Below are 24,684 nucleotides of genomic sequence, written 5' to 3'. Positions count from 1 at the left end.
GTACATTACTCTCTCATGCGGTCTATGCAGTCTGTGTATCTAACCTAATGTAGCAGGCGTAAAAGTGTATCCAAAGATCTGTATATAATGACGAGATGCTCCCGTTTACGCCCTAACAATGGGAGTTGTTGTCCCAAAGGCGGGAATGCAGGCGACAAGCTTAGGTCCAAACTAAGCCAATAGACTTCGCTTTGGTGCTTATTTTTGACTTATCTTGGCAAAAGTGAAACCTCTCGCTTTGCCCTCTGGTTCCTCTCTGATCCGTCTGTCTAAATGGAATTCAAGTAATTGAACCGACATCGGTCAATAAATTTAATAACAGAAAACCCCCAGAAAAGTTGGTTAATCGCTCAGCACTATTCTCCAGTGTACTGACCAGTATGCCCTCTGGTTATTTGTTCAGTGTATTGACCAGCTGATGCTGGTGCAGGCGGAGCTGCAGGACTCGGTGAAGGAGCTGGCTAAGACCAGGAAGAAGTACCAGGAAACAGAGACCATGGCCCAGGCCGTCAGGGACAAGGCCGAGCAGGACGCCAAGTAATTGCACGCACACACACACACAAACAAAAAAATCGTACCCCTACGGCCTTGTGGAGATTTGAGAGGATCAGATGGGTAACAAATCTGAGGGAAAGGTGGAGCTATTGCCATAATGCTACCTATCCAATCCTCACGAATGTACAGTAGTGACAATGTAAAAGACTATAGGGAATCATTGGTCTTGTGTGACTGTTCACATACATGTTCCATCTCTCCTTCTGTTCTGTCCAGGTCCAAACTGAGTCTCTTCCAATCCAGGTCCAGTCTGCAGAGGGCAAGTGTAAAGGTGAGAGAATTAAATGAATCCATTTTATGTATGGCCAATTGGCCATGACTACAAACTCAAGTGCATATGGGAATGGAAAGGAAAAAAAATACAACTATCAAACTAAGTTACTGATGTGCATGTTTTCAGCTGAAAGCCAAGAGGAGTGAGTGTAACTCCAAAGCCACCCATGCCAGGAACGACTATCTCCTCACGCTAGCTGCGGCTAACGCTCACCAGCAGCGCTACTACGACACTGACCTGATCGACTGCATTAAGGTGAGGCGTTGGCACACACAAAGTATGGGGGCATTTCAGCTAAAAGAAAATTGCAGTTGCCTCATATCTCAGGTGATTGTTGTGTTATAGTTAGCATGACTGCAAAAACAGGCTACCTGGAACGCCACCACCAGTGTGCGAGTGAGTGAGATGGAGGGTTATTGCTGCATTACTGATAAATTACAAGTTAAGTTCTTTCCCTGTTTACTGCGCTCCTCAGGTCCTGGATGGGAGCATCTATGAGCAGGTGAAGGACTACCTGGTCTCTCTGTGCCAGATGGAGCTTGAGTCCTACCAGGCTGTTCACAACACTTTCAACATCCTCCTGGAGAGCTCCAACGGGGTGAGCGCACGCAAACTAGCCCAGTGGCCGTATGTGTCAAGTGTCTCGAAGGAGCGCTGATCCAGAATCAGTTTTGCTTTTTAGATGAAAAATGTATAGGAAATGGAACTTGAACAGGGAATTCTGAGATGCTTGATACTAATGGCCGCAGGTATTATCCTTCATTGAACTAGCCTGGACCAAGATCTGTTTGTGCTGTCTTGCCAACTCCTATGGTCTAATGATATTGGCTATACAGCACAAACCAGGCTTTTATTGGAGGTTTTTTTTTACTTTGGGAGAGAGTTTCTATGCAGAGAATGCTGGGAAGTCGGTGTAACAGGTGGTTCGTCCAGAACCTTGCCTGAAAGCTGAAGGATTGCGTTAACTCCCCCGAGCTAATGCCTAGGCTTTAGCTCAGAGTGTGCAGGAGACCCAGGTTCAAAACCCAGATGGTCAAGTTAGCATGTATACCATTGTTTAGGTCCATATTTTTCTTTTAAAGCTAGAATTGTTCATTTAAACAATAACAAAGTAACTCCCCACCCCTGTTTTGCTAAAAAGCTAAGGGATGGGGCTGGAGAGTTATGCATGCAAAGACTGACCCTCCATGATATCAAATGTATAGTTTTAACCATGTTTTGAGGCTATACAAGTGTTTGTTTACGTTGTTTCCAAACATTGGAGTAAAGCAAGCTTATATTTTGGGTTCTGATGGGGTACGACCATTGAACAAAGCTCATGAGGCATTCATAAATTATATTCTTAAAATCTATGGGTATAATATCATTTAAGTCCAAAAATGTGTGTAGCAACTATGGATTCTAGCTTTAAAGATTTAGACATTACTAATTACTTATCCCAATACGCTGTTGTCTTCCTAGCTATTCAGTTACCCCTCAGCGATCTTAGTCCGGTGCTCTTGGGGTCATCTTGTGTTTCTGTAACATGACTGTAGTTTACGCTCAACCCAGCATGAACGTACAGTACCGGTCAAAAGTTTGGACACCTATTCAAGGGTTTTTCTTTATTATTAGTATTTTCTACCTTGAAGAATATTAGTGAAGACATCAAAACAATGAAATAACACATATGGAATCATGTAGTAACTAAAAAAGTGTTAAACAAATCAAAATATATTTTAGATTCCTCAAAGTAGCCAACCTTTGCCTTGATGACAGCTCTGCACACTCTTGGCATTCTCTCAACCAGCTTCACCTGGAATGTTTTTCCAATAGTCTTGAAGGAGTTTCCACCATATGCTAAGCACTTGTTGGCTGCTTTTCCTTCACTCTGCGGTCCAACTCATCCCAACCCATCTCAATTGGGTTGAAGTTGGGTGATCAAATAGCCCTTACACAGCCTGTTGGTGTGTTGGGTCATTGTCCTGTTGAAAAACAAATGATAGTGGGACTAAGCGCAAACCAGATGGGATGGTGTATCGCTGCAGAATGCTGTGGTAGCCATGCTGGTTAAGTGTGCCTTGAATTCTAAATAAATCACAGACAGTGTCACCAGCAAGCACCCCCACACCATCACACCTCCTCCTCAATGCTTCATGGTGGGAACTACACATGCAGAGATCATCCGTTCACCTACTCTGCGTCTCACAAAGACATGGCGGTTGGAACCAAAAATCTCAAATTTGGACTCATCAGACCAAAGGACAGATTTCCACCGGTCCAATGTCCATTGCTTGTGTTTCTTGGCCCAAGCAAGTCTCTTCTTCTTATTGGTGTCCTTTAGTAGTGGTTTCTTTGCAGCAATTTGATCATGAAGACCTGATCCACACAGTCTCTCTGAACAGTTGATGTTCAGAGAGACTCTGTGAAGCATTTATTTGGGCTGCAATTTCTGAGGCTGGTAACTCTAAGGAACTTATCCTCTGCAACAGAGGTGACTCTGGGTCGTCCTTTCCTGTGGCGGTCCTCATGAGAGCCAGTTTCATCATAGAGCTTGATGTTTTTTACGACTGCACTTGAAGAAACGTTCAAAGTTCTTGAAATGTTCCGGATTGACAAACCTTCATGTCTTAAAGTAATGATGGACTGTTGTTTCTCTTTGCTTATTTGAGCTGTTCTTGCCATAATTTGGACTTGGTCTTTTACCAAATAGGGCTATCCTCTGTATACCACCCTTACCTTGTCACAACACAACTGATTGCCTGATACGCATTAAGAAGGAAAGACATTTCACAAATTAACTTTTAACAAGGCACACCTGTTAATTGAAATGCATTCTAGGTGACTACCTCGTGAAGCTGGTTGAGAGAATGCCAAGAGTGTGCAGAGCTGTCATCAAGGCAAAGGGTGGCTACTTTGAAGAACACTTTTTCTGGTTACTGCATGATTCTATTGACTGGTACTGTGTATATGCAGGGAGGCAGTGAGCTGTAGGTGCCAAATCCCACAGAGGGGTCAGATTTCTACCGGCTGACTCATATGGTTCCTCTTTCACTGTGACGCCACAGCAGGCTGTGTGTGTGGGTATATAGTTTTGACCTCTCTCTGGTAATCTTCCTATGACCCTTGAGGTGACCGTGAATGCTCCCCTGTGACTTTAGGTCATGCTACACTCTGCTCTGACCGTCAGTGGTCCTTCGATGGCCCTGGCTTAAATAAGAACAGTGTGGTCGCTCGCCGATGACATAATAAACTCTCAAAGGAGTTTAAGGCCTCTTCTGTCATGATAATGACTTTAATCTATTCTAATCCCTTTATGCCTCTTTCAGATTATCAGTTGCTTCTATTGTGCTGTATTATGAGGTTAACTAAATGGCTATGTGTGCGTGTCTGCGTGTGTGCGCGTGTCTGCATGTGTGTGTGCATCTGCGTATGTTCGTGTGTTCTCTTCAGATGATGCAGGACTTCCACCAGCAGCAGTTTGTACAGCAGAACCAAGTGTTCCACAGTACCCCAGCCATCCTCTTCCAGCCCATCAACACTGACACGGTGGGTAGTAGTACTACGCTAATGCTACTTCTCTCATGGAACGTGGTGGCTAGTGCTACGCTACACACTAGCTATGCTAAAGCTACCCTCTTGTAGAACCACTGGTCCTTCTTCACCGCTAGGCTAGCTAACCTGCTCTACCGTACATGCTTGTGCGTATGTGTAACCAAGTTGAATTTGTAGGCTCACTCCTCGACTTGAAATGCCTCTACCCATGCCATTGAATTGCTAGCTTTTCTTTGGCGTAGCTGGCTAAGGCATTGCGAGACAGGATTGTGATTTGTAAAATCAACCCCAGTAGTGGACCTATGAGGGAGGAAGCAAAGCTGTTAAATGACAGTGACGTTCATTACATGCGATGTGTGTGTTTTGGTGAGTGTGTGTGTTGCACGCAGGTTTGTTTGTATGGTTTATGGTGTGTATGTATATGTATATGGTGTGCATGCGAGCCCGAGAGGAACATGTTCTCAACTGACCCAGCCTGCCAGTCAGTCCGTCTGCCCGCCAGTGCACTTATCCGCACCTTCTGCTGCCTGCAGAGGGTGTTTGTCTCCAAGACCCTCGTTGTTTTCCGTTGGTAGTGAAACAAGCGGTGGCCTGTTCCTAAAGAAAACATTTAGTGATGCAGTTGCACCCTCTACCTCCCTCAAACCTACCCCCCTTTCCCCTCCCTGCACAATGTGACAGAGGTATCCGGAAAATAACAGCACTGAAAGAGGCAGGCCGTCTGTGAAAAAGGGGCATTGTGAGGGAGACTCACTCCAGCCCCCCACCTCCACCCTTCCACCACTGACTGCCTCGGCCTCTAAAAGTAACTCAGTGTGGCCCTCCTTCATTGATTTATTGGCCTTACGCATGGTCCACATTGAATAGCGCTCGCTCTCCCTCGCTGGCTCCCTCGCGCGCTTTCTCTGTTCTTTTTTGCTCTGGCTCTTTCTCGCACGGTATCGCTTTCTCAATTCAAAGGGGCTTTACTGACATGTAATTGAAATGGGTTTTATTGACATGTAATTCAAAACATAAAAATGTGAAGAAACAAAACAAACTAGAAATGAACAGTAAACAGCAATCACTAACTCAGAGAGGTTGCTGCCTACACTGAGACCCAATCACTGGTCACTTTAATAAATGGATCACTAGTCACTTTAAACAATGCCACTTTAAAAATGTTTACATATCTTACATTACTCATATGTATATACTGTATTTTATACCTTCTACAGCACCTTGCCTATGCCACTCGGCCATCGCTCATCCAGATATAAATATGTACATATTCTCATTCACCCCTTTAGATTTGTGTGTATTAGGTAGTTGTTGGGGAATTGTTAGATATTACTGCACTGTCAGAACTAGAAGCACAAGCATTTTGCTACACTCGCATTAACATCTGCTAACTATTTGTATGTGACCAATAAAATTTGATTTAAATATTGCATCTACAAAGGTTTCTGAAAGATAAAGGCATTTATAATGTTATCAGCTGTGTACAGTGTTTTAACAATGTGCAAATTTTTGAAACACAAATGGTAGGGGTGTCTGTGTTTTAGAATAGATAAAAGCGCATATTATCGTGACCGAAGAGCTCTCTGCCTCTCTCTCGCTGAATGCACTCATAATTATACATTTAGCCATTTGGACTGTGTTTATTATTTTGTCAGGGCTCAGAGATTAGAGGTCAGCTGTGTGCGCATGAATCATGCCAGGGGTCATCATCAGTCATAGGAGTTGACCTATACACCTCCTGAGGAGAGGTGAGACCAAACTTTGTGGTCCTGTTGCGTGTGTCCATCAGATGGCCAGTGATCTCTGTTCATTACAGAGTGCAATGGAAAATGTTTCAAATCATTTTGTATTAGGAAACAAGAATGAGCGTTTGATTATTAGACAAGTCCAGGGACGTCCCTCCCCGTTTCAGTAAGTTTTCTTCTGTTTGGTGGATAATGAACCCTTAGTGTTACAGAACGTTCTGATATAAGTCTATTGTGTAGAACAAATATGATTGTCGGTCATGTAGACTAGAGAACCGTGTCAGCTCTATTCGTTTATATTTTGCAATGTTCAGAACATATCACATTACACATCAGATAGGCCTGGACCGAGACTTCAGGCCTTGTAGATGAGTTGTGGAGAGAAATAAGCACAAGATTATTCCATTTTAATCTGAAATGTATGTTTTTCTGATCGCCTTCTAATCCTATATTATTGGAATCAACCTACCCCCGAGCAAATATCAGACATTTCACATGTTGTACTGATTACATCCCTGATTTAGAGACATTGCCTCTCATCCCATTGGGATGCGTGGATTGGCTGTGTTCCTCTTGTGAGGTCATCCATAGAGGAAGTGTTTTCCTCTAGGTTGTTTTCCTTTCGACACAAACACACACTGTTTCGCCGTCTGCCTCAATAGTGGAATAATGTTTTTACTACGCCGCCTTGAGTTAATTTCTCAAAAATCGAATCTCATAATATTTGCCAACATTCACCCTCAAACGAATATCAGCTCCAATATCCAACCATTAAATATTTAGGTGAATGTGTCTGTTTTATGTCTGAATATGTCTGTTTTATATGTACCATATATTATATATGTCTTTTTGACTTATTTTAATAGATGCACGGACAGATATACGGACGCTGAATATGTTTAGCTGAATATTATCAATTATTATTAAACTCTCTCCCTCCCCTATACATCATCCCTGGTCACTAGGTGGGGCAGTTGCAGAAGGAGAGTGGCACAGTGGAGGAGCACAGTCTGGATAAGGAGGCACGGAAGTGGGCGACCCGAGTGGCGCGAGAACACAAGAGCATCATCCACAGTCAGAGGGTGAGAGAGAGGGAGGAAAAGAGAAAGGGATAGAAAAAGAAAAAAAAAGTGAGAGCGAGAGCGAGGGATAGCCTATATTCACTAAGTGTCTCAGAGTAGGAGTGCTGATCTAGGAAAAGTTTTCTGCCTTTTAGATAAGATTACATGGACTCATAGACTTTATGAATACGGGCTCAGATTTGTTCAACCTCAGTACACTTCCAACTGACTCAACACGGAGATATCATTCACCCAATATAAAATACTAATAATTAATCCGTTTTATGATGCTTGCACTGTGTCAGAGGGAAGGGAAGTGATAACGTTTAGGAAACGTTCGACCATCGCCCTACTGGCCTGATGGTTTGTTGTTAAAACTTGGTGATAAGATAACGGATGTAGGCAGTTCTTGGACAAACTCTGACAAGTGTTTTCCAGTAAACCAGGATGTAACATGGCCCTTTAACAACCCCATTACTTGAAATGATATTAAATGAGTCATGTTTTATCTGTGAGAGTTTTACAATTTCTTCTATTCACTGTAATGTTGTCTACCATTTATTGCTTGATTATTTCAGCGTTTCTCATTTTCATGGCCCTATTGTTTTAGCATTTCCTGCTTTTGATTGTGATTTGGTTCCTCCTTTTCATTGTGTGGTGGTGTAGTTTCTTTTAAGATTTGTCATAGGTTGTGTCTGAAATGTAACCCTATTCACTACTGTACAAAGTGCACTATGCAGGGAATAGGGCGCCATTTCAGACGCAGCCATTAAGATTGGTTTGTTCTCTACATGTTACCTGTGACCTTTCAGACCCTGGAGGACTATGGGACCCAACAGGGGCTGTCGGAGCAGAACCGCAGCGAGCTAGAGCTCAAGATGGAGGAGGCCAGGGAGAACCTGCGGAGAGCAGAGGTAAACTTGTGTGTGTAGTGAAGTTTAGTAGGATTGTTGGGATTTTTAAACTTTTTTATTTAACCTTTATTTAACTAGGCAAGTCCGTTAAGAACAAATTCTTATTTACAATGACGGCCTACACCGGGCAACGCTGGGCCAATTGTGTGCCGCCCTACGGGACTCCCAATCACGGCAGGCCGTGATATAGCCTGGATTCGAACCAGGGTGTCTGTAGTGACGCCTCTAGCACTGAGATGCAGTGCCTTAGACCGCTGCGCCACTCGGGAGCAATGAGGTAGCCCTGCCTGCGGCTTAAAATCTGTCACCCTTGGCCCAAGAAGGAGACGTTGGTTTCCTGAGCAGGAGACCATGGTTACGATTCCACCAGTGCTCACGTGTGTGTGTGTGATCCCTTACTGAGGTTTGTTTATCAGTGGGCCAGCAGGTTCTCACCTTAGTGTCTCTTGCCTCTGATGCCCCCTGTTGGTGGATAAGGCAGAATACATCCAACATAGTTCTAATGGAGCTTTTTATTATAGCATGAGCCATTACTAGGGTTGCAAAATCCCAGGTTTTTCAGAAATCCCAGTTCGTAGATTCCTGGAATTAGGAGGGAATAAGCATGAAATTCATAATATGACAAAATAAGCATGAAATTTATAATATGTCACTAACTCCAGACCGTGAAGCTGAAGGCGGATGCTCGTCTGGCTCTACTGAGAGAGGCAGGCATCACAGTGGAGACGTGGCTGAAGAGCGCCATGAACCAGGTGATGGAGGAGCTGGAGAACGAGCGGTGGGCCAACCTAAATGCCCATGATCTTTCACTCTCCGTGAGTCACAAAACACACATGTATTCAAATACGAGACAAAATTTCATACACACAAATGCATCTCAATTTGTCATTTTGTCCCCTTTATACCTGCCTACTGGAATTTGCCGGTCTCAGTTAAATCCCATAAGGGAGCTGAGGGGTGTCTTTAAGACACTGTTTCTCAACCTTAAGGTGCTAGCTTAGCCTGTGCTGCGTTTGTGTTTTGAGATTGACTAGCCTTGTGAAACCAAACTAACAGCATGTGAGCTTGCGAGATCAGGATGGTTTAACAAGGCTACAAATTTTGCAGTCACTGATCACTGATCTACAAATCACCTTCTCACTATGTCATGTCTCAAACTCATTCCACGGAGGGCCGAGTGACTGCAGGTTTTCGCTCCTCCCTTGCACTTGATTGATGAATTAAGGTCATTAATTACTTGATTGATGAATTAAGGTCATTAATTAGCAAGGGACTCCCCTCACTTGGTTGTCTAAGTCATAATTGAAAGGAGAAACAAAAAACCAGCAGACACTAGGCCCTCCATGGAATGAGTTTGACACTCCTGCACTAGGTGATCAAGTATCGATTCTGCGGCTTCCCTTGCTCAAAGGGGTCCTCTACAACATGCTGTGTGTGTGTTTTTAGGGTACAGGTGACCTAGAGAGGGAGGAGGATGAAGATAGTGGAGAGGTGTTGGACGACAGCAGCTCCAGCCCCTCCAGTACCCTCAGGAACTACCCCCTCACCTGCAAAGTGCTCTACTCATACAAGGTACACACACACACACACACACCCACACACACAGAGTGCTTTCCTATTATCATCTTTAAGCTGGCAATTAACTCAGCGCCTTGGATGCGGTGCAGTATGGTACCGTACCTCATACCATATAGGTCCTGTGAGCAGCACGCAGCTCCAACCTATAATATATTAACGGAATTTACCTCTTTCCTCTCCCTTCTCTCCCAGGCGTCTCAGCCAGACGAGCTGACCATCGAGGAACAGGAGGTGCTGGAGGTTATCGATGATGGGGACATGGAGGACTGGGTCAAGGTACAGAGCGCTTTTCAAGAGTGGCACTACCTCACAGTTTGTGTTTTAACTAGAATAAAGCAAGATGTACTCTGAAGTCATATCATACGCCTACTGTACACACCAGGGGTTGTGTCCAGTGAGGAGAGAACTTTTTGAAACCGAGTGAAATAGGGAGGTACTACTTCAACTTGTTCAATAAGAACTTTGTTTTGTTTTCCATTACAAAACATGTTGCTGCGGTGTGCCCTACTCACTGACGATAACCGTGTGTGTGTGTGTGTGTGTGTGTTCCAACATTGTTTCTAGGCCAGGAACCAGACGGGCCAGGTGGGCTACGTCCCGGAGAAGTACCTGCAGCTGCCCTCGTCCAACAGCCTAATGAGCATGCTCCAGTCTCTGGCTGCCCTGGACGCTCGCTCCCACTCCTCCAGTAACTCTACCGAGCCCGAGCTAGACGAGTCAGAGCTGCACACGCCGGGCACACCTATCGTCAACGGAGACTCCAGCGGTGGTGAGAGACAGTGAATTTGGCCGAAACGTTTGGAGCAGCATGACTCAACATTCTCTTAAGTCCGATTTTCACTTAGTCATGCATTGATGTCAGTGGGAGATGAAAGGAAATTGGATTTAAGTAAAAGTTAGGATTCGCCCCACGTTGAATAAACAATGTCATTGAGATGTTGTGACCATTTCTTTTTTAAATGTTCTCTTCATTTTGATCTCTTCCTTGCTCTCTTACTCTCTCTTCCCCCTCTATCTCCTTCCCTATTCCACCTCCCATTTTCACCTCCGCTCTCTCCCCCTCTGCCACCCTCAGTGTGCTTCGCCAAGGCCCTGTACGACTACGCGGGCCAGACAGGTGAGGAGCTCTCGTTTCCTGAGGGCGCCATCATCCGTGTGCTGAGCCGCGAGACCTACGAGGATGACGGTTTCTGGGAGGGCGAGTTCAATGGCACTGTGGGTGTCTTCCCTGCTGTGCTTGTGGAGGACCTTCTGGCAGTGGGTGGTGCCGGTGGAGACAGCGAGAATGGCGACGTCTCAGGAGAAGCCAGCAGCAATCCGCAGGTACACACATGTATGCAATCACCCTAGGAGTTGTTTACCATACAGATGGATAGAGGACTAGTGCCCAAAATCCCGTTTTAGCATGGGCAGCACCATTGAGGATTTTCACCATTTTGTTGAACTAGTCAACTGGGTGGGACTTCCTATGGGTTAACCTGGATGGAATTATGTGATCCTTCCTTATCAGGAGCCAACCTTTGCTTTATAGCTGTTCAAACTACACACTACATCCTTTCAGTTTGTTTACCAACTCATAGAAGTAGTAGAAGACAATGTACCACTACAAAATGGAGGTGGCCTCAACGGCGCTGCCCATGCTATCACAGACGCCATAATGGGACAGATGCAATGTTGTGTCCTCTAACTATCTCTATGCTGTTTACACTCATGAATCCATGAATGAATGAATGAATGAATGAATGGGGGGGGGAAGGTTCTCACGGCTCACATTCTCATCCATACAGTATACGTCATAAAGATACTGTGTAACAGTAATCAATATTTTACTGTTTTATTTAATTCTGTGGTGTGCTCTGTCTTCCAGGCGTCCCCCGTTCCTCTTTCCGAGTACTCTCCACAGAGTCCCTTCCTTCTGGGCCCGTTCCACAGCAGCCCTTGTCAGAGCAGCCCCCTCCTGACCCCCACTCTGCCCTCGCCCCAGTCCAGCCCCTCCAGTGCCAGCGCCTCCCCCACACCCCGCCCCCCCTCCATCAACAGCCACCATAGGCCACCGCCCGCACCACTCAAAGGCCACTTGCAAAGTAAGAACCACTCCTCAAAGGCTGACTATTTATTATTTTGCACTTCAAATGTTATCGCAATGCATATCATTCATTGCCTGGTCCCAGATCTGTTTTGTGCTGTATTATAGTCCATGGCATGACAACAAACATAGGAGTTGGTAAGACGGAACAACCAGATCTGGGACCAGGCTATGTTATTTATTATAATAAATGCACACAAAATAGACCATGTAAAAAAGTAGGGACATGGACAAGTAATAAACAACAGCATGGATTTTAAGAGTCCTCATTCTGAGATTTGACACATCTGGGTTGTGTTCATTAAGGCACAATGTCACTACCCTGTAGTGATTCCGATGCCAAGACGTGGTGATGATGACTCTGTGTGCCCCCCTCACCTTCAGGTCCTGCCCAGAACTCCACCCAGCCCCCCAGGTACCCAACAGATGGTGGTGCGGGGGGCACCATTCGACCTGTAAGTCACCACACACACTGTATGGATACTGACCCTTGTCCGGTTTGAAAAGACTCGTTGTTGAGGTTCACTTGGCGCTCAAAGGAATAACCTAGCTTGTTTGTATGTTATGGACAGGTCCGCGCTGCTCCGCCGCCCCCCAAGCCACAGCAGCCTCGTGGCCAGGTGAAGAAGAGGGAGGAAGTGGAGATCACGCTGGTGTAACGACGCCGCCGTGGCTGCCACCCACAACCAGATCAGACCTGGTGGATCCAGGTCCCTGACCGACTGACCCCCCCCCCCCCCCCCCCTCCAGGGAGAGACAACAGGCTCCAGAGCCCCTGAACCAACCAGGGGCTATCCCCACTCCCTGTCTCTTATACACATCTAGATGTGTATAAGAGACAGCCTCCACACAGTCCAGAGCCAGTAGGGCTGAAACGTTGTGCGGTGCGGAGAACCCAAATAATTGTGCAATTGACACCGTTTCCAAATTCCAACCCCACATCCCATTTTCTAGTTCTCTTTATTATTTTTCTCTGTTACCCATCTTTTTCCTTGGTCTTTACCTCTTTTTCTCTGTGCTGTATTCTAACACTGTGTTTTCTTGCTCTCTCTACCTCTTTCTCTTTTTCTCTCTCTGGCTAGCTCCCTCGCCTTCATAACTGGGAATTGAGCAATGGGGGGGTCTTGCCTTGTTGTTCGAGCAAGATATCGGCATTGGATTACTATACAACAAAGTGTTGCTAATTTTGTGAGAGGATTGTACATCTCTCACAATGTTTTAAAAAAAACACAGCTAAAGTCCAAGCCAGATCTCTGTTTGGTTCTTGGTAGATTGTGTTATTGTGTTATTGTTGTCTCCGCACATTTCAGGGAAATTGACAACACGGTAGAGGCGGGTATCACTCCTGTACCTGAAATACTTCTTTAAAAAGTGTTTCCAACATTTCATAAACAAGGGAAAAGTGGCAATTTTGGAGGGGTGTAATTGTTTAAGATAGGAATAGCCCCATTGAGGGCAAAATCTGGGTCACACTGTGAAACTAGAACAAAACTGCCCCTGACACGTAAATTTACTACTCTTCTAAATGTATTTGTACAACTTCCTTGTGTTAAAACTTGGGACATTTCAAGATTGCCAGGGGCAGTCTATAGTGTATGTATGAGTAAATGTAGACTTATTTTGAGCTACTTTTTGTTGTAAAAACAAGGATCTAACTATGTTGTCATCAATACTAATCTAGGCGTAAACTAGCCAATGCTGGTTGCTGGTGAGAATAGTTTTTTCAGTCAGGAATGCAGACTGGGTCGCAGTTCAAGATGGAAAGCATCGCAAGGTGATTTGCAGTTGTGCGGTGCATCCCTGGGTCAGACCATGAGTCAGACGTGCCTTAAAGTTCCCGGAGGAGAATCACCATAGTTCCTAATTACCTACAGGAAATGTGAACTGACTGAAATACTGAAGCACTTTTTTGATATTCTGTTAAAGCCCTTTTCAGTATTGCTGCTTGGTCTCTCTCTTGGTTGCTGCATTGTTTGTCTACTTAATTTTTTTTTTGCTCCATCTATATCGGTATGAGTATTGTTCTCCTTGAGAAATGCATTTGATTTATGTCGCCAAAAAATATATATTTGTTTACGTTGGGAGGTATGATTGATTTTATTTGAAGTATGCTTTTTAATTGTATCATTTAAATATTAATAGTTTACAGAGCTTTGAGATGGATAGCTGTGCAGAAATTTTACATTAAGGATTAAAACATACGGAAACGTATAAATTGTTGATCATAGGAAATCAGGAATCTGTCAGCCACGTTGCTGTGTTCTCGTTGATCTCCTTGAGATTTGAATGTCAAACTTATTTTGAAGTTTACCCTGTTATATTGAAAAAGTACATGTGGTTGTGAAATACTTTGTCACAACCATGAAGTAGTTTTTTGTCATTATGTTCCTGATTTATTTTCAGTATCTTCAGAGATACGGTAGAAACAAACGGCCCATTCTGATGTAGCATCTGCAGCAATTCTAAATTATTTCATTGGATATTAAGATTTCTTTTTGTTAAAATAAATATGGAATAAAATTAGCTGAAATCACATTTTGTTCTGTTTTATTCAACATTTCACAAAATAATCGTGGGTTTCCATTAGATGCCACAGACACGAAGTCAACATTGGCTATAAACTTTCACTCAACGTAAACAAAACAAAGGAGATGATCGTGGACTTCAGGAAACAACAGAGGGAGCACCCCGCTATCCACATCAACGGGACAGCAGTGGAGAAGGTGGCAAGTTAAGTTCCATCAGCGTACAAATTGAAATGGTCCATTCACACAGACAGTGTGGGGAAGAAGGCGCAACAGTACCTTTTCAACCTCAGGAGGCTGAAGAAATTTGGCTTGTCTCTTAAAACCCTCAAACTTTTATAGATGCACAATCGAGAGCATCCTGTCGGGCTGTATCACCGCCTGGTACGGCAACTGCACCGCCCACGACCGCAGGGCTCTCCAGAGGGTGGTGCGTTCGGCACAACGCATCACCGGGGGCAAACTACCTGCCCTCCAGGACACCTACAGCACCCGATGTCACAGGAAAGACAAAAAGATCATCAAGGACAACCACCCGAGCCACTGCCTGTTCGCCCCGCTTTCATCCAGAAGGAGAGGTCAGTACAGGTGCATCAAAGCTGGGACTGAGAGACTGAAAAACAGCTTCTATCTCAAGGTCACCAGACTGCTAAATAGCTACCACTAGCACAGAGAGGCTGCTGCCAACATACAGACTTAAAATCATTGGCCACTTTAATAAATGGAACACTAATCACTTAATAATGTCACTTTAATGTTTACATATGTATACTGTATTCTATATTATCTACTTTATCTTAGTCTATGTCGCTCTGACATTGCTCGTCCATGTATTTATATATTCTTAATTACATTCCTTTACTTAGATTTGTGTATTAGGTATTTGTTGTGAAATTGTTAGATATTACTTGTTAGATATTGCTGCACTGTGGGGAACTAGAAGCACAAGCATTTCGCTACACCCTATAGCAATAGCATCTGCTCAACACGTATGTGACCATAACATTTTATTTTATTTGATCATAAAATATTCATTAAAACAATTCGATTTTTTGTTTAAGGTTAGGTATAAAACTTTTTAATAAGATAAATTGTAGAAATAGTCATGGTTTGTGACTTTGTGGCTGTGGTAACTAGTGACAACCAGAATCGTGGCAGGCTGGTTTGGTCTGTGTATCTTCCATTCATTGGTTAATTGATTCAAAAGACGACGTGAAAAAACGAAAACGGCTCGTTTCTGAATTTGAAAATCGGAAAATGGCTTTTTTCCTTTATTCCTTTCCTTTATATAACACTTTATTTCCGATTTTCGTTTTGTTTGGGGGGATGTTTACAGCACAAATGATTTATTGTGTGACAGGAAGATAAAAATGCTCATGTTAGCTAAGATGCAGAACTTCTCATGAAGTTAGCTTGCCAATAGAACAATCTCTACATCTGCACAGAGTTGGTTTGCAGTAGCTGGCTAGCTAGCACTGGCTGGCTATTGACTAGCTAACAGGCTGGCTAGCTAGCCCTACATGACCACTGGCTATAGTCATGCTAACTAGTAGTAGCAAGTGGAAGTAAGTTAGCCTCTCAACATGCTACAAGATGAAGCTGCCCGGGCAGAGCTACCTGCTGAAGAAGGTGAGATTTCTCCATTTCTTTCTGTAGCTAATTTAGCTAGACCTTCTGGCTGTGTTTAGTAACTGCTGTTCATTATTACTTAGTTAAAAGTGACAGATATTTACTATCTGGCACTTTGCAAGGCTAACTTTGCTATTGCTTACACATGCAACAATATCCAGTGAAGCTATATATCAAATTTTATTAGCCACATGCGCCAAATACAACAGGTGTAGACCTTACAGTGAAATGCTTACTTACAAGCCCCTAACCAACAATGCAGTTAAAAAAACATGAATAATAAAAGTAACAAGTAGTTAAAGAGCAGCAGTAAAATAACAGTAGCGAGACTATATACAGGGGGTACCGGCCAGTCGAGGTAATATGTAAATGTAGGTAGAGTTATTAAAGTGGCTATGCATAGATAATAACAGAGAGTAGCAGTTGGTGTGTGTGTGTGTCCTGAATGTTACAGCAGGAGAAGGGCACAGTATTGCATCTGAGCAGATCATCATGAACTTCATGTAGTTACATCAGCCGATACAGTAAGTTAAAATGTGCCTTTTTATTGCTATGGGTATACTTCACAAACATTCTACCTGCTCACTACAATTGGCCTACTTCTTGGAATGTATGCTTCTTGGAATGTATACCCCTTGTCTGGGGGGGGAGGGGCTGATGATCAATGATACAGAGCCAGTCTGATATTACTTGATTACTGACCCTTCTCTCTCTCTCTCTCTCTCTCTCTCTCTCTCTCTCTCTCTCTCTCTTCTCTCTTCCCCCACCCCCCCCCAGGACCATTCACACAGTTCAGTCACTCAGCCCTATCCAGTCGACATGATATTCTCAAGGTCCTGCACTACTGTCTCCTACAACACCCTGATGCGAAGCAATAAGCCTGGCCCCATGACTGTAAATCAGCATATCTCTTTAATTCTGCTGTACCCTACTGTTCTGAAAGAATATGACTATTTTAAATGGAATGCTCAACAGTGATTCATTAATCTCTTCTCTGTCTTGACCATTCTCACAGTTCACTCACAGATAGTATGTAGGCTGGTTGATGGCACCTGCAGGCCTGTTTGAGGAACAACTGGACAGAACATATCAGAATGCTTGGACCTCAGCTGAGACCCTCCCCTCCTCCCCCATCTTTCAAGGAAAGCCCTTTACACTTCCTGTTATGCATGATGCTCTCAAGGTGTCTCCATCTCTCATGTCTTGTGGTAGTACCTACAGTGTATTCAGAAAGGATTCAGAACCCTTGACTTTTTCCACATTTTGTTACGTTACAGCCTTATTCTAAAATGTGTTAAATTGTTTATTTTCCTCACAAATCTACACACAATACCCCGTAATGACAAAGCAAAACGTGTATTTTTTTTGCTCATTTATATATATATAAAAAAAAAATGTTAACAGGAACATCTACATAAGTATTCAGATCCTTTACTCAGTACTTTGTTGAAGTACCTTTGGCAGCGATTACATCCTCGCTACAAGCTTGGCACACCTGTATTTGAGAAGTTTCTCCCATTCTTCTCTGCAGATCCTTACAAGCTCTGTCATGTTAGATGGGGAGCGTCGCTGCAAAGCTATTTTCAGGTCTCTCCAGAGATGTTCAATCGGGTTCAAGTCCGGGCTCTGGCAGTGCCACTCAAGGATATTCAGAGACTTGTCCCGAAGCCATTCCTGCATTGTCTTGGCTGTGTGCTTATGGTCATTGTCCTGTTGGAAGGTGAACCTTCAGCCCAGTCTGAGGTCCTGAGCCCTCTGGAGCAGGTTTATATCAAGGATCTCTCTACTTTTCTCTGTTCATCTTTCCCTCGATCCTGACTAGTCTCCCAGTCCCTGCCGCTGAAAACCATCCCCACAGCATGATGCTGCCAGCACCATGCTTTATTGTAGGGATGGTGCCAGGTTTCCTCCAGACATGACGTGATGCTTGGCATTTAGGCCAAAGAGTTAAATCTTGGTTTCATCAGACCAGAGAATCTTGTTTCTCATGGTCTCAGTCTTTCGGTGCTTTTTGGCAAACTCCAAGCGGGCTGTCGTGTTTTTACTGAGGAGTGGCTTCTGTCTGGCCACTCTACCATAAAGGCCTGATTTGGTGGAGTGCTGCAGAGATGATTGTCCTTCTGGAAGGTTCTCCCATCTCCACAGAGGAACTCTGGAGCTCTGTCAGATTGACCATCGGGTTCTCGGTCACCTCCCTGACCAAGGCCCTTCTCCCCGGATTATTATTATTATTTTTTCACCTTTATTTATTTAACCAGGTAGGCTAGTTGAGAACAAGTTCTCATTTGCAACTGCGACCTGGCCAAGATAAAGCAAAGCAGTGTGACACAGACAACAACACAGAGTTACACATGGAGTAAACAATAAACAAGCCAATAACACAATAAACAAGTCAATGACACAGTAGAAAAAAGAAAGTCTATATACAGTGTGTGCAAAAGGCATGAGGAGGTAGGCAATAAATAGGCCATAGGAGCGAATAATTACAATTTAGCAGATTAACACTGGAGTGATAAATGAGCAGATGATGATGTGCAAGTAGAGATACTGGTATGCAAAAGAGCAGAAAATTAAATAAAATAAAAACAGTATGGGGGTGAGGTAGGTAGATTGGGTCTACTATTTACAGATGGACTGTACAGCTGCAGCGATCGGTTAGCTGCTCAGATAGTTGATGTTTAAAGTTGGTGAGGGAAATAAAAGTCTCCAACTTCGGCGATTTTTGCAATTCGTTCCAGTCACTGGCAGCAGAGAACTGGAAGGAAAGGCGGCCAAATGAGGTGTTGGCTTTGGGGATGATCAGTGAGATATACCTGCTGGAACGTGTGCTACGGGTGGGTGTTGTTATCGTGAACTGAGATAAGGCGGAGCTTTACCTAGCATAGACTTATAGATGTCCTGGAGCCAGTGGGTCTGGCGACGAATATGTAGCGAGGGCCAGCCGACTAGAGCATACAGGTCGCAGTGGTGGGTGGTATAAGGTGATTTGGTAACAAAACGAATCGCACTGTGATAAACTGCATCCAGTTTGCTGAGTAGAGTATTGGAAGCTATTTTGTAGATGACATCGCCGAAGTCGAGGATCGGTAGGATAGTCAGTTTTACTAGGGTAAGTTTGGCGGCGTGAGTGAAGGAGGCTGTGTTGCGAAATAGAACCGATTCTAGATTTGATTTTGGATTGGAGATGTTAAATATGAGTCTGGAAGAGAGTTTACAGTCTAACCAGACACCTAGGTATTTATAGTTGTCCACATATTCTAGGTCGGAACCGTCCAGGGTGGTGAGGCTAGTCGGGCGGGCGGGTACGGGCAGCGAACGGTTGAAAAGCATGCATTTAGTTTACTAGCGTTTAAGAGCATTGGATTGCTCAGTTTGTCCGGCCGCCAGCTCTAGGAGAGTCTTGGTGGTTCCAAACTTCTTCCATTAAGATTGAGGAGGGCCACTGTGTTCTTGGGGACCTTCAATGCTGCAGAAATGTTTTTGTATCCTTCCCCAGATCTGTGCCTCGACACAATCCTGCTCTACGGACAATTCCTTCCACTTCATGGCTTGGTTTTTGCTTTTCCAAATCATGTCCAATCAATTGAATTGACTCCAATCAAGTTGTAGAAACATCTCAAGGATGATCAATGGAAACAGGATGCACCTGAGCTCAATTTTGAGTCTCATAGCAAAAGGTCTGAATACTTATGTAAATAAGGGATCTTTTATTTATTTTTATAGATTTGGAACATTTTCAAAAAAATAGTTTTCAATTTGTCATTATGGGGTATTGTGTGTAGATTGATGAGAAATGTTTTAATTGAATCAATTTTAGAATAAGACTGTAACATAACAAAATGTGGAACAAGTCAAGGAATCTGAATACTTTCCTAATGCACTGTATAGATGACTCTTAGACAGTTTCAAATTGTTTGCCTGTGAATGGTTGTCCACATCAGGTTATTTATGTGTTAACTTTGTGTTTTAATACTGCGTCCCTCTCATAGAATTTGCATGATTTCCCTTAACTGCCACATGCTCTTTCTCTTTCTCTCTTTCTCTCTACAGGATACATTAGGGGGAGTTGCTTTTCTGTTGGCACCCCCTCATTCTATGTTTTGCTCACTCTTGTTCAACTGCTCTTTGATTAAATCAGTTTAATTCCATGCTTAAATTTGCTTCAAGTGGGTTTTTTACGTAATGTTGACAGATGGCACTTGTATGGAGGAATGTGGGGGGAGAGTGGATAGATGGATGTAGATGGGTTTGGTTGAAGAAACTCCCTCTCCCCTTCTCTTGATGAGTAATACAAGTAAATGTAATTGCAGCATTTTACCTGTGATCCAAAATCAAATCAAATTTTAGTTTTTAGCTTATACAATATAAGACAAAATGAGGTTTATCTATTCACTACTGACCAAATGCGTTCACCAACCACTTCAAGCTAGCATTACCTGTTTTTAGGCCTGTTTTTAAGTCTTACGGTAAATCACTTTGGATGAAGTGTTCAAATGTGATACAGGCTGTATTATTATTCTTATGTACAGACAACCCACAGCACGACAGACCACCATGGCCAGGACTGAGCAGCCCAGCAGCTTGGTTTTGGCTAAATAGGTATCTCCCCTGGGCATGTTTTCAATAGACTCCTTTAGTCGTACTTTATTCAAATGAGGCATCCAGACCTTATGAAAGTTGCCCAGTATACCCTTAATCTGGTAATAAATCAATTCTAGTGATATATAACGTGACATTGTGAGAGGATAACCAACCTTCCAATTAATGGCATGCATTACTTAGCCGCTATAAATGCTTGGTTATACAGTTTCTTCAGAAAAGTCTCCAGTATCAACATTTTCCAAGCAAACAAAAACAGGAGAAGGGAGAATCCTTAGACATACTGAGATAAAAGAACATACTCTTTGCTAGAATTCAGCCAGCCTTCACAAGACAATAACATATGCAAATATATCCCTTTTGTGTTTTACACCTCCAGCAGAGGAATTACATTTCTGAGTGCATGATATTCAGTTTCACTGGCAAATAGTACATTCTACTGATGGTCTTAAACTGCAGTACTTTATGTCTGAGATGAACATGACTGACATGAACATGACTGGGCATTCAAATATATCTGTATCCATTCATCATCATCAATAGCTTCTACCAGGTCTTCCTCACATTTTTGTTTGACATGTTTTGTGTCATCTGGAAAAGCCTCTATCAACCAAATTTTGGAAATCAACATTGGAGGTTTGTCAGACTGCCTTAAAATAACATCTGGCTTGTCCAGTGTTTCACTGCACAGAGGGAATAAAGTGTATCTGCAAAAATTCATCTCACCTCCATCACAGGCTGGTCTTCCCTGGCTGCCTGACCCTGCTGAGACCCCTGTCACCATCTGATCCTTCTAAAATGAGGCATGACAAAGAATTATCTTGGTGTATATTTATACATTATATTATCCAAGAATAGAATCAATGGTTCAATAATTGAATTGACCATTACTCTCAGATCCCAGAATGTAGCTTTAGCTGCTGTCCTGTAGCTACTGTAGTTCTACCCATCAATTCAAGATGGAACTTTGTACCATTCACTGATATTGTTAATATACTGCAAAATTCACCTAAGCTCCGTAGACTGGTCTTCCCTGGCTGTCTGATCCTGCTGGGACCCCTGTCACCATCTCACCCTGCTAAGACATGATGAGCATAGTGTTGTGTACTGACTGCACTAGAGTTGAGATCCCACGGGATGCCTGAGGGACCAACAGAGATCATTACGGCGGTCTGCATTTTTCATGCTGCATGTTGGAGCGGGCGGTCAGACAGACAACTGTGGAATGAAAATATTTGGTGTCCTCCCTATTGTATTAAAAGCACATTTTTCACATTTATACACACAGAATTCGCTGCTTCAACTTCAGTAGCCTACCTCTCCTATTTGGGCGTGAGAGTATAAGCGTGCTTAGCATGTGTGGTCTCATTGAAATAGAGGCTGCGGTCCAAACACTTAAAATACACCCTATCCCCTCAGCCCTCAAATTAAGTGGACACGTCTGACGAGTATACACTTGCAGGGCGAGGAAAGAAGGAATGATTTTTAAATGGACCACCCTTGGCCGGAAATCCGTCACTTGTTCATCCCGCGATGATTGTGTTTTCAGTGCTTTATATGGGTGCTTTATATGCGCTACTTATTAGTATTAGTTTTTACTTACACTTGTATGTTGACTTCTCAATTTATGTTTTTAAGTTTTTGCGGTCTTAGTGGATGTACAATCGTCGAGAATTGAATTATGGGGAGTTTCAGGCCCCGGAGTGAACATAATTGTACACTCGCAAAGCCGACTAAAAACGAGTTTACATACACTTAGGTTGGAGTCATTAAAACTAGTTTTTCAAACACTCCACAAATTTCTTGTTAACAAACTATAGTTTTGGCAAGTCAGTTAGGACATCTACTTTGTGCATGACACAAGTAATTTTTCCAACAATTGTTTACAGACAGATTATTTCACTTATAATTCACAGTATCACAATTCCATTAGGTCAGAAGTTTACAAACACTAAGTTGACTGCCTTTAAACAGCTTGGAAAATTCCAGAAAATTATGTCATGGCTTTAGAAGCTTTTGATAGGCTAATTGACATCATTTGAGTCAATTGGAGGTGTACCTGTGGATGTATTTCAAGGCCTACCTTCAAACTCAGTGCCTCGTTGTTTGACATCATGGGAAAATCAAAAATCAGCCAAGACCTCAGAAAAAGAATTGTAGACTTCCACAAGTCTGGTTCATCCTTGGGAGCAATTTCCAAACGCCTGAAGGTACCACATTCATCTGTACAAACAATACTACGCAAGTATAAACACCATGGGACCACGCAGCTGTCATACCGCTCAGGAAGGAGACGTATTCTGTCTCCTAGAGATGAATGTACTTTGGTCCAAAAAGTGCAAATCAATCCCAGAACAACAGCAAAGGACCTTGCGAAGATGCTGGAGGAAACAGGTACAAAAGTATCTATATCCACAGTAAAACAAGTCCTATATCGACATAACCTGAAAGGCCGCTCAGCAAGGAAGAAGCCACTGCTCCAAAACCGCCATAAAAAAGCCAGACTACGGTTTGCAACTGCACATGGGGACAAAGATTGTACTTTTTCGAGAAATGTCCTCTTGTCTGATGAAACAAAAATAGAACTGTTTGGCCATAATGACCATTGTTATGTTTGGAGGAAAAAGGGGGAGCTTGCAAGCCGAAGAACACCATCCCAACCGTGAAGCACGGGGGTGGCAGCATCTTGTTGTAGGGGTGCTTTGCTGCAGGAGGGACTGTTGCACTTCAAAATAGATAGCATCATAAGGGAGGAAAATGATGTGGATATATTGAAGCAACATCTCAAGACATCAGTCAGGAAGTTAAAGCTTGGTCGCAAATGGGTCTTCCAACTGGACAATGACTCCAAGCATACTTCCAAAGTTGTGGCAAAATGGCTTAAGGACAACAAAGTCAAGGTATTGGAGTGGCCATCACAAAGCCCTGACCTCAATCCTATAAAAGATTTGTTGGCAGAACTGAAAAGGCGTGTGCGAGCAAGGAGGCCTACAAACCTGACTCAGTTACACCAGCTCTGTCAGGAGGAATGGGCCAAAATTCACCCAACTTATTGTGTGAAGCTTGTGGAAGGCTACCCGAAACGTTTGACCCAAGTTAAACAATTTAAAGGCAATGCTACTTCTGACCCACTGGGAATGTGATGAATGAAATAAAAGCTGAAATAAATCATTCTCTCTACTATTATTCTGACATTTCACATTATTAAAATAAAGTGGTGATCCTAACTGACCTAAGACAGGGAATTCTAACTAGGATTAAACGTCAGGAATGGTGAAAAATTTAGTTTAAATGTATTTGGCTAAGGTGTATGTAAACTTCAGACTTCAACTTTAGGTTAGGCTAAGTGGCGGTTCTAGCTTGTATGGCTCCCTGGGCGAACCCACCCTTCAGTGCCCCCCACTTGAGCATCAATACATTACCCATCCCCCAACACTGTCAACCAAGAGTCAAGACTAAACCAATTCACCTTGGTGGTGTGCTGACTGGTTTTATATTATTCTTAACGAAAAAAAATGCAACAATATGTCTGTGAAACTATATATTCACAGTATTATGAATAAATTGTGGTTTATTTGGTAGCATTTCGTAGTGTGACTGATGTTACTAATTGCATTAGTACTGTACAAAGTTAGAGGTGTGCTATTTGATAGATTTGCTCCGCTCCCCCTACCTCGGGCTTACAGTGGGGAGACCTGAGGTCAACCTACCCCCGCCCCCCTCCCCATCTCGTACTTCTGAGTGGGAGACCTTCCAGGCTGTAGCCTGCCAAGCTCACAAACTAGAATCAAGGTGCCCACTCCGACAAGGTTATTGACCACATTCCCACACGGTGACATGATATCATTGACTTGACATGTAAATGAGCAATAGAAAACCAATCAAATCAAAATCAAGTTTATTTTATATAGCCCTTCGTACATCAGCTAATATGAAGTGCTGTACAGAAACCCAGCCTAAAACCCCAAACAGCAAGCAATGCAGATGTAGAAGCACGGTGGCTAGGAAAAACGCCCTAGAAAGGCCAAAACCTAGGAAGAAACCTAGAGAGGAACCAGGCTATGAGGGGTGGGCCAGTCCTCTTCTGGCTGTGCCGGGTGGAGATTATAACAGAACATGGCCAAGATGTTCAAATGTTCATAAATGACCAGCATGGTCAAATAATAATCAGGAGTAAATGTCAG

At 43.3% G+C, this 24,684-nt stretch overlaps 1 protein-coding gene and 1 long non-coding RNA gene across 4 annotated transcripts in view; both read left to right on the top strand.

Moving 5' to 3' along the window:
* LOC111980899 (F-BAR and double SH3 domains protein 2) overlaps positions 1-12,531 on the top strand; it is a 43,686-nt gene extending 31,155 nt beyond the window's left edge. Inside the window, exons 6-20 of the mRNA XM_024011949.2 lie at positions 404-537; positions 772-826; positions 956-1,084; positions 1,305-1,427; positions 4,262-4,357; positions 7,074-7,190; positions 7,982-8,083; positions 8,746-8,898; positions 9,530-9,655; positions 9,854-9,937; positions 10,226-10,430; positions 10,737-10,984; positions 11,529-11,745; positions 12,132-12,202; positions 12,320-12,531. Of these exons, the coding sequence (XP_023867717.1) occupies positions 404-537; positions 772-826; positions 956-1,084; positions 1,305-1,427; positions 4,262-4,357; positions 7,074-7,190; positions 7,982-8,083; positions 8,746-8,898; positions 9,530-9,655; positions 9,854-9,937; positions 10,226-10,430; positions 10,737-10,984; positions 11,529-11,745; positions 12,132-12,202; positions 12,320-12,406 (1,947 nt within the window). The 3' untranslated portion in view covers positions 12,407-12,531. The remainder of the gene's footprint in view (positions 1-403; positions 538-771; positions 827-955; positions 1,085-1,304; positions 1,428-4,261; positions 4,358-7,073; positions 7,191-7,981; positions 8,084-8,745; positions 8,899-9,529; positions 9,656-9,853; positions 9,938-10,225; positions 10,431-10,736; positions 10,985-11,528; positions 11,746-12,131; positions 12,203-12,319) is intronic.
* A 2,890-nt stretch (positions 12,532-15,421) lies between these two features.
* Positions 15,422-20,122, top strand: LOC111980913 (uncharacterized). Of its 3 annotated transcripts, XR_002879520.2 has the most exons (4): positions 15,422-15,901; positions 16,356-16,425; positions 16,679-16,795; positions 16,917-20,122. It is a non-coding gene; the product is annotated as an uncharacterized lncRNA (long non-coding RNA). The 3 variants fall into 3 exon arrangements; XR_002879518.2 differs by lacking the exon at positions 16,356-16,425 and having other exon boundaries at positions 16,917-20,121; XR_002879519.2 differs by lacking the exon at positions 15,422-15,901 and having other exon boundaries at positions 15,908-16,425; positions 16,917-20,121.
* The last annotated feature ends 4,562 nt before the right edge of the window (positions 20,123-24,684 follow it).

This window comes from Salvelinus sp. IW2-2015, linkage group LG20, assembly GCF_002910315.2.
Source record: "Salvelinus sp. IW2-2015 linkage group LG20, ASM291031v2, whole genome shotgun sequence".
Classification (NCBI taxonomy): domain Eukaryota; kingdom Metazoa; phylum Chordata; class Actinopteri; order Salmoniformes; family Salmonidae; genus Salvelinus; species Salvelinus sp. IW2-2015.
This window is presented reverse-complemented; position numbering and strand designations above follow the sequence as displayed.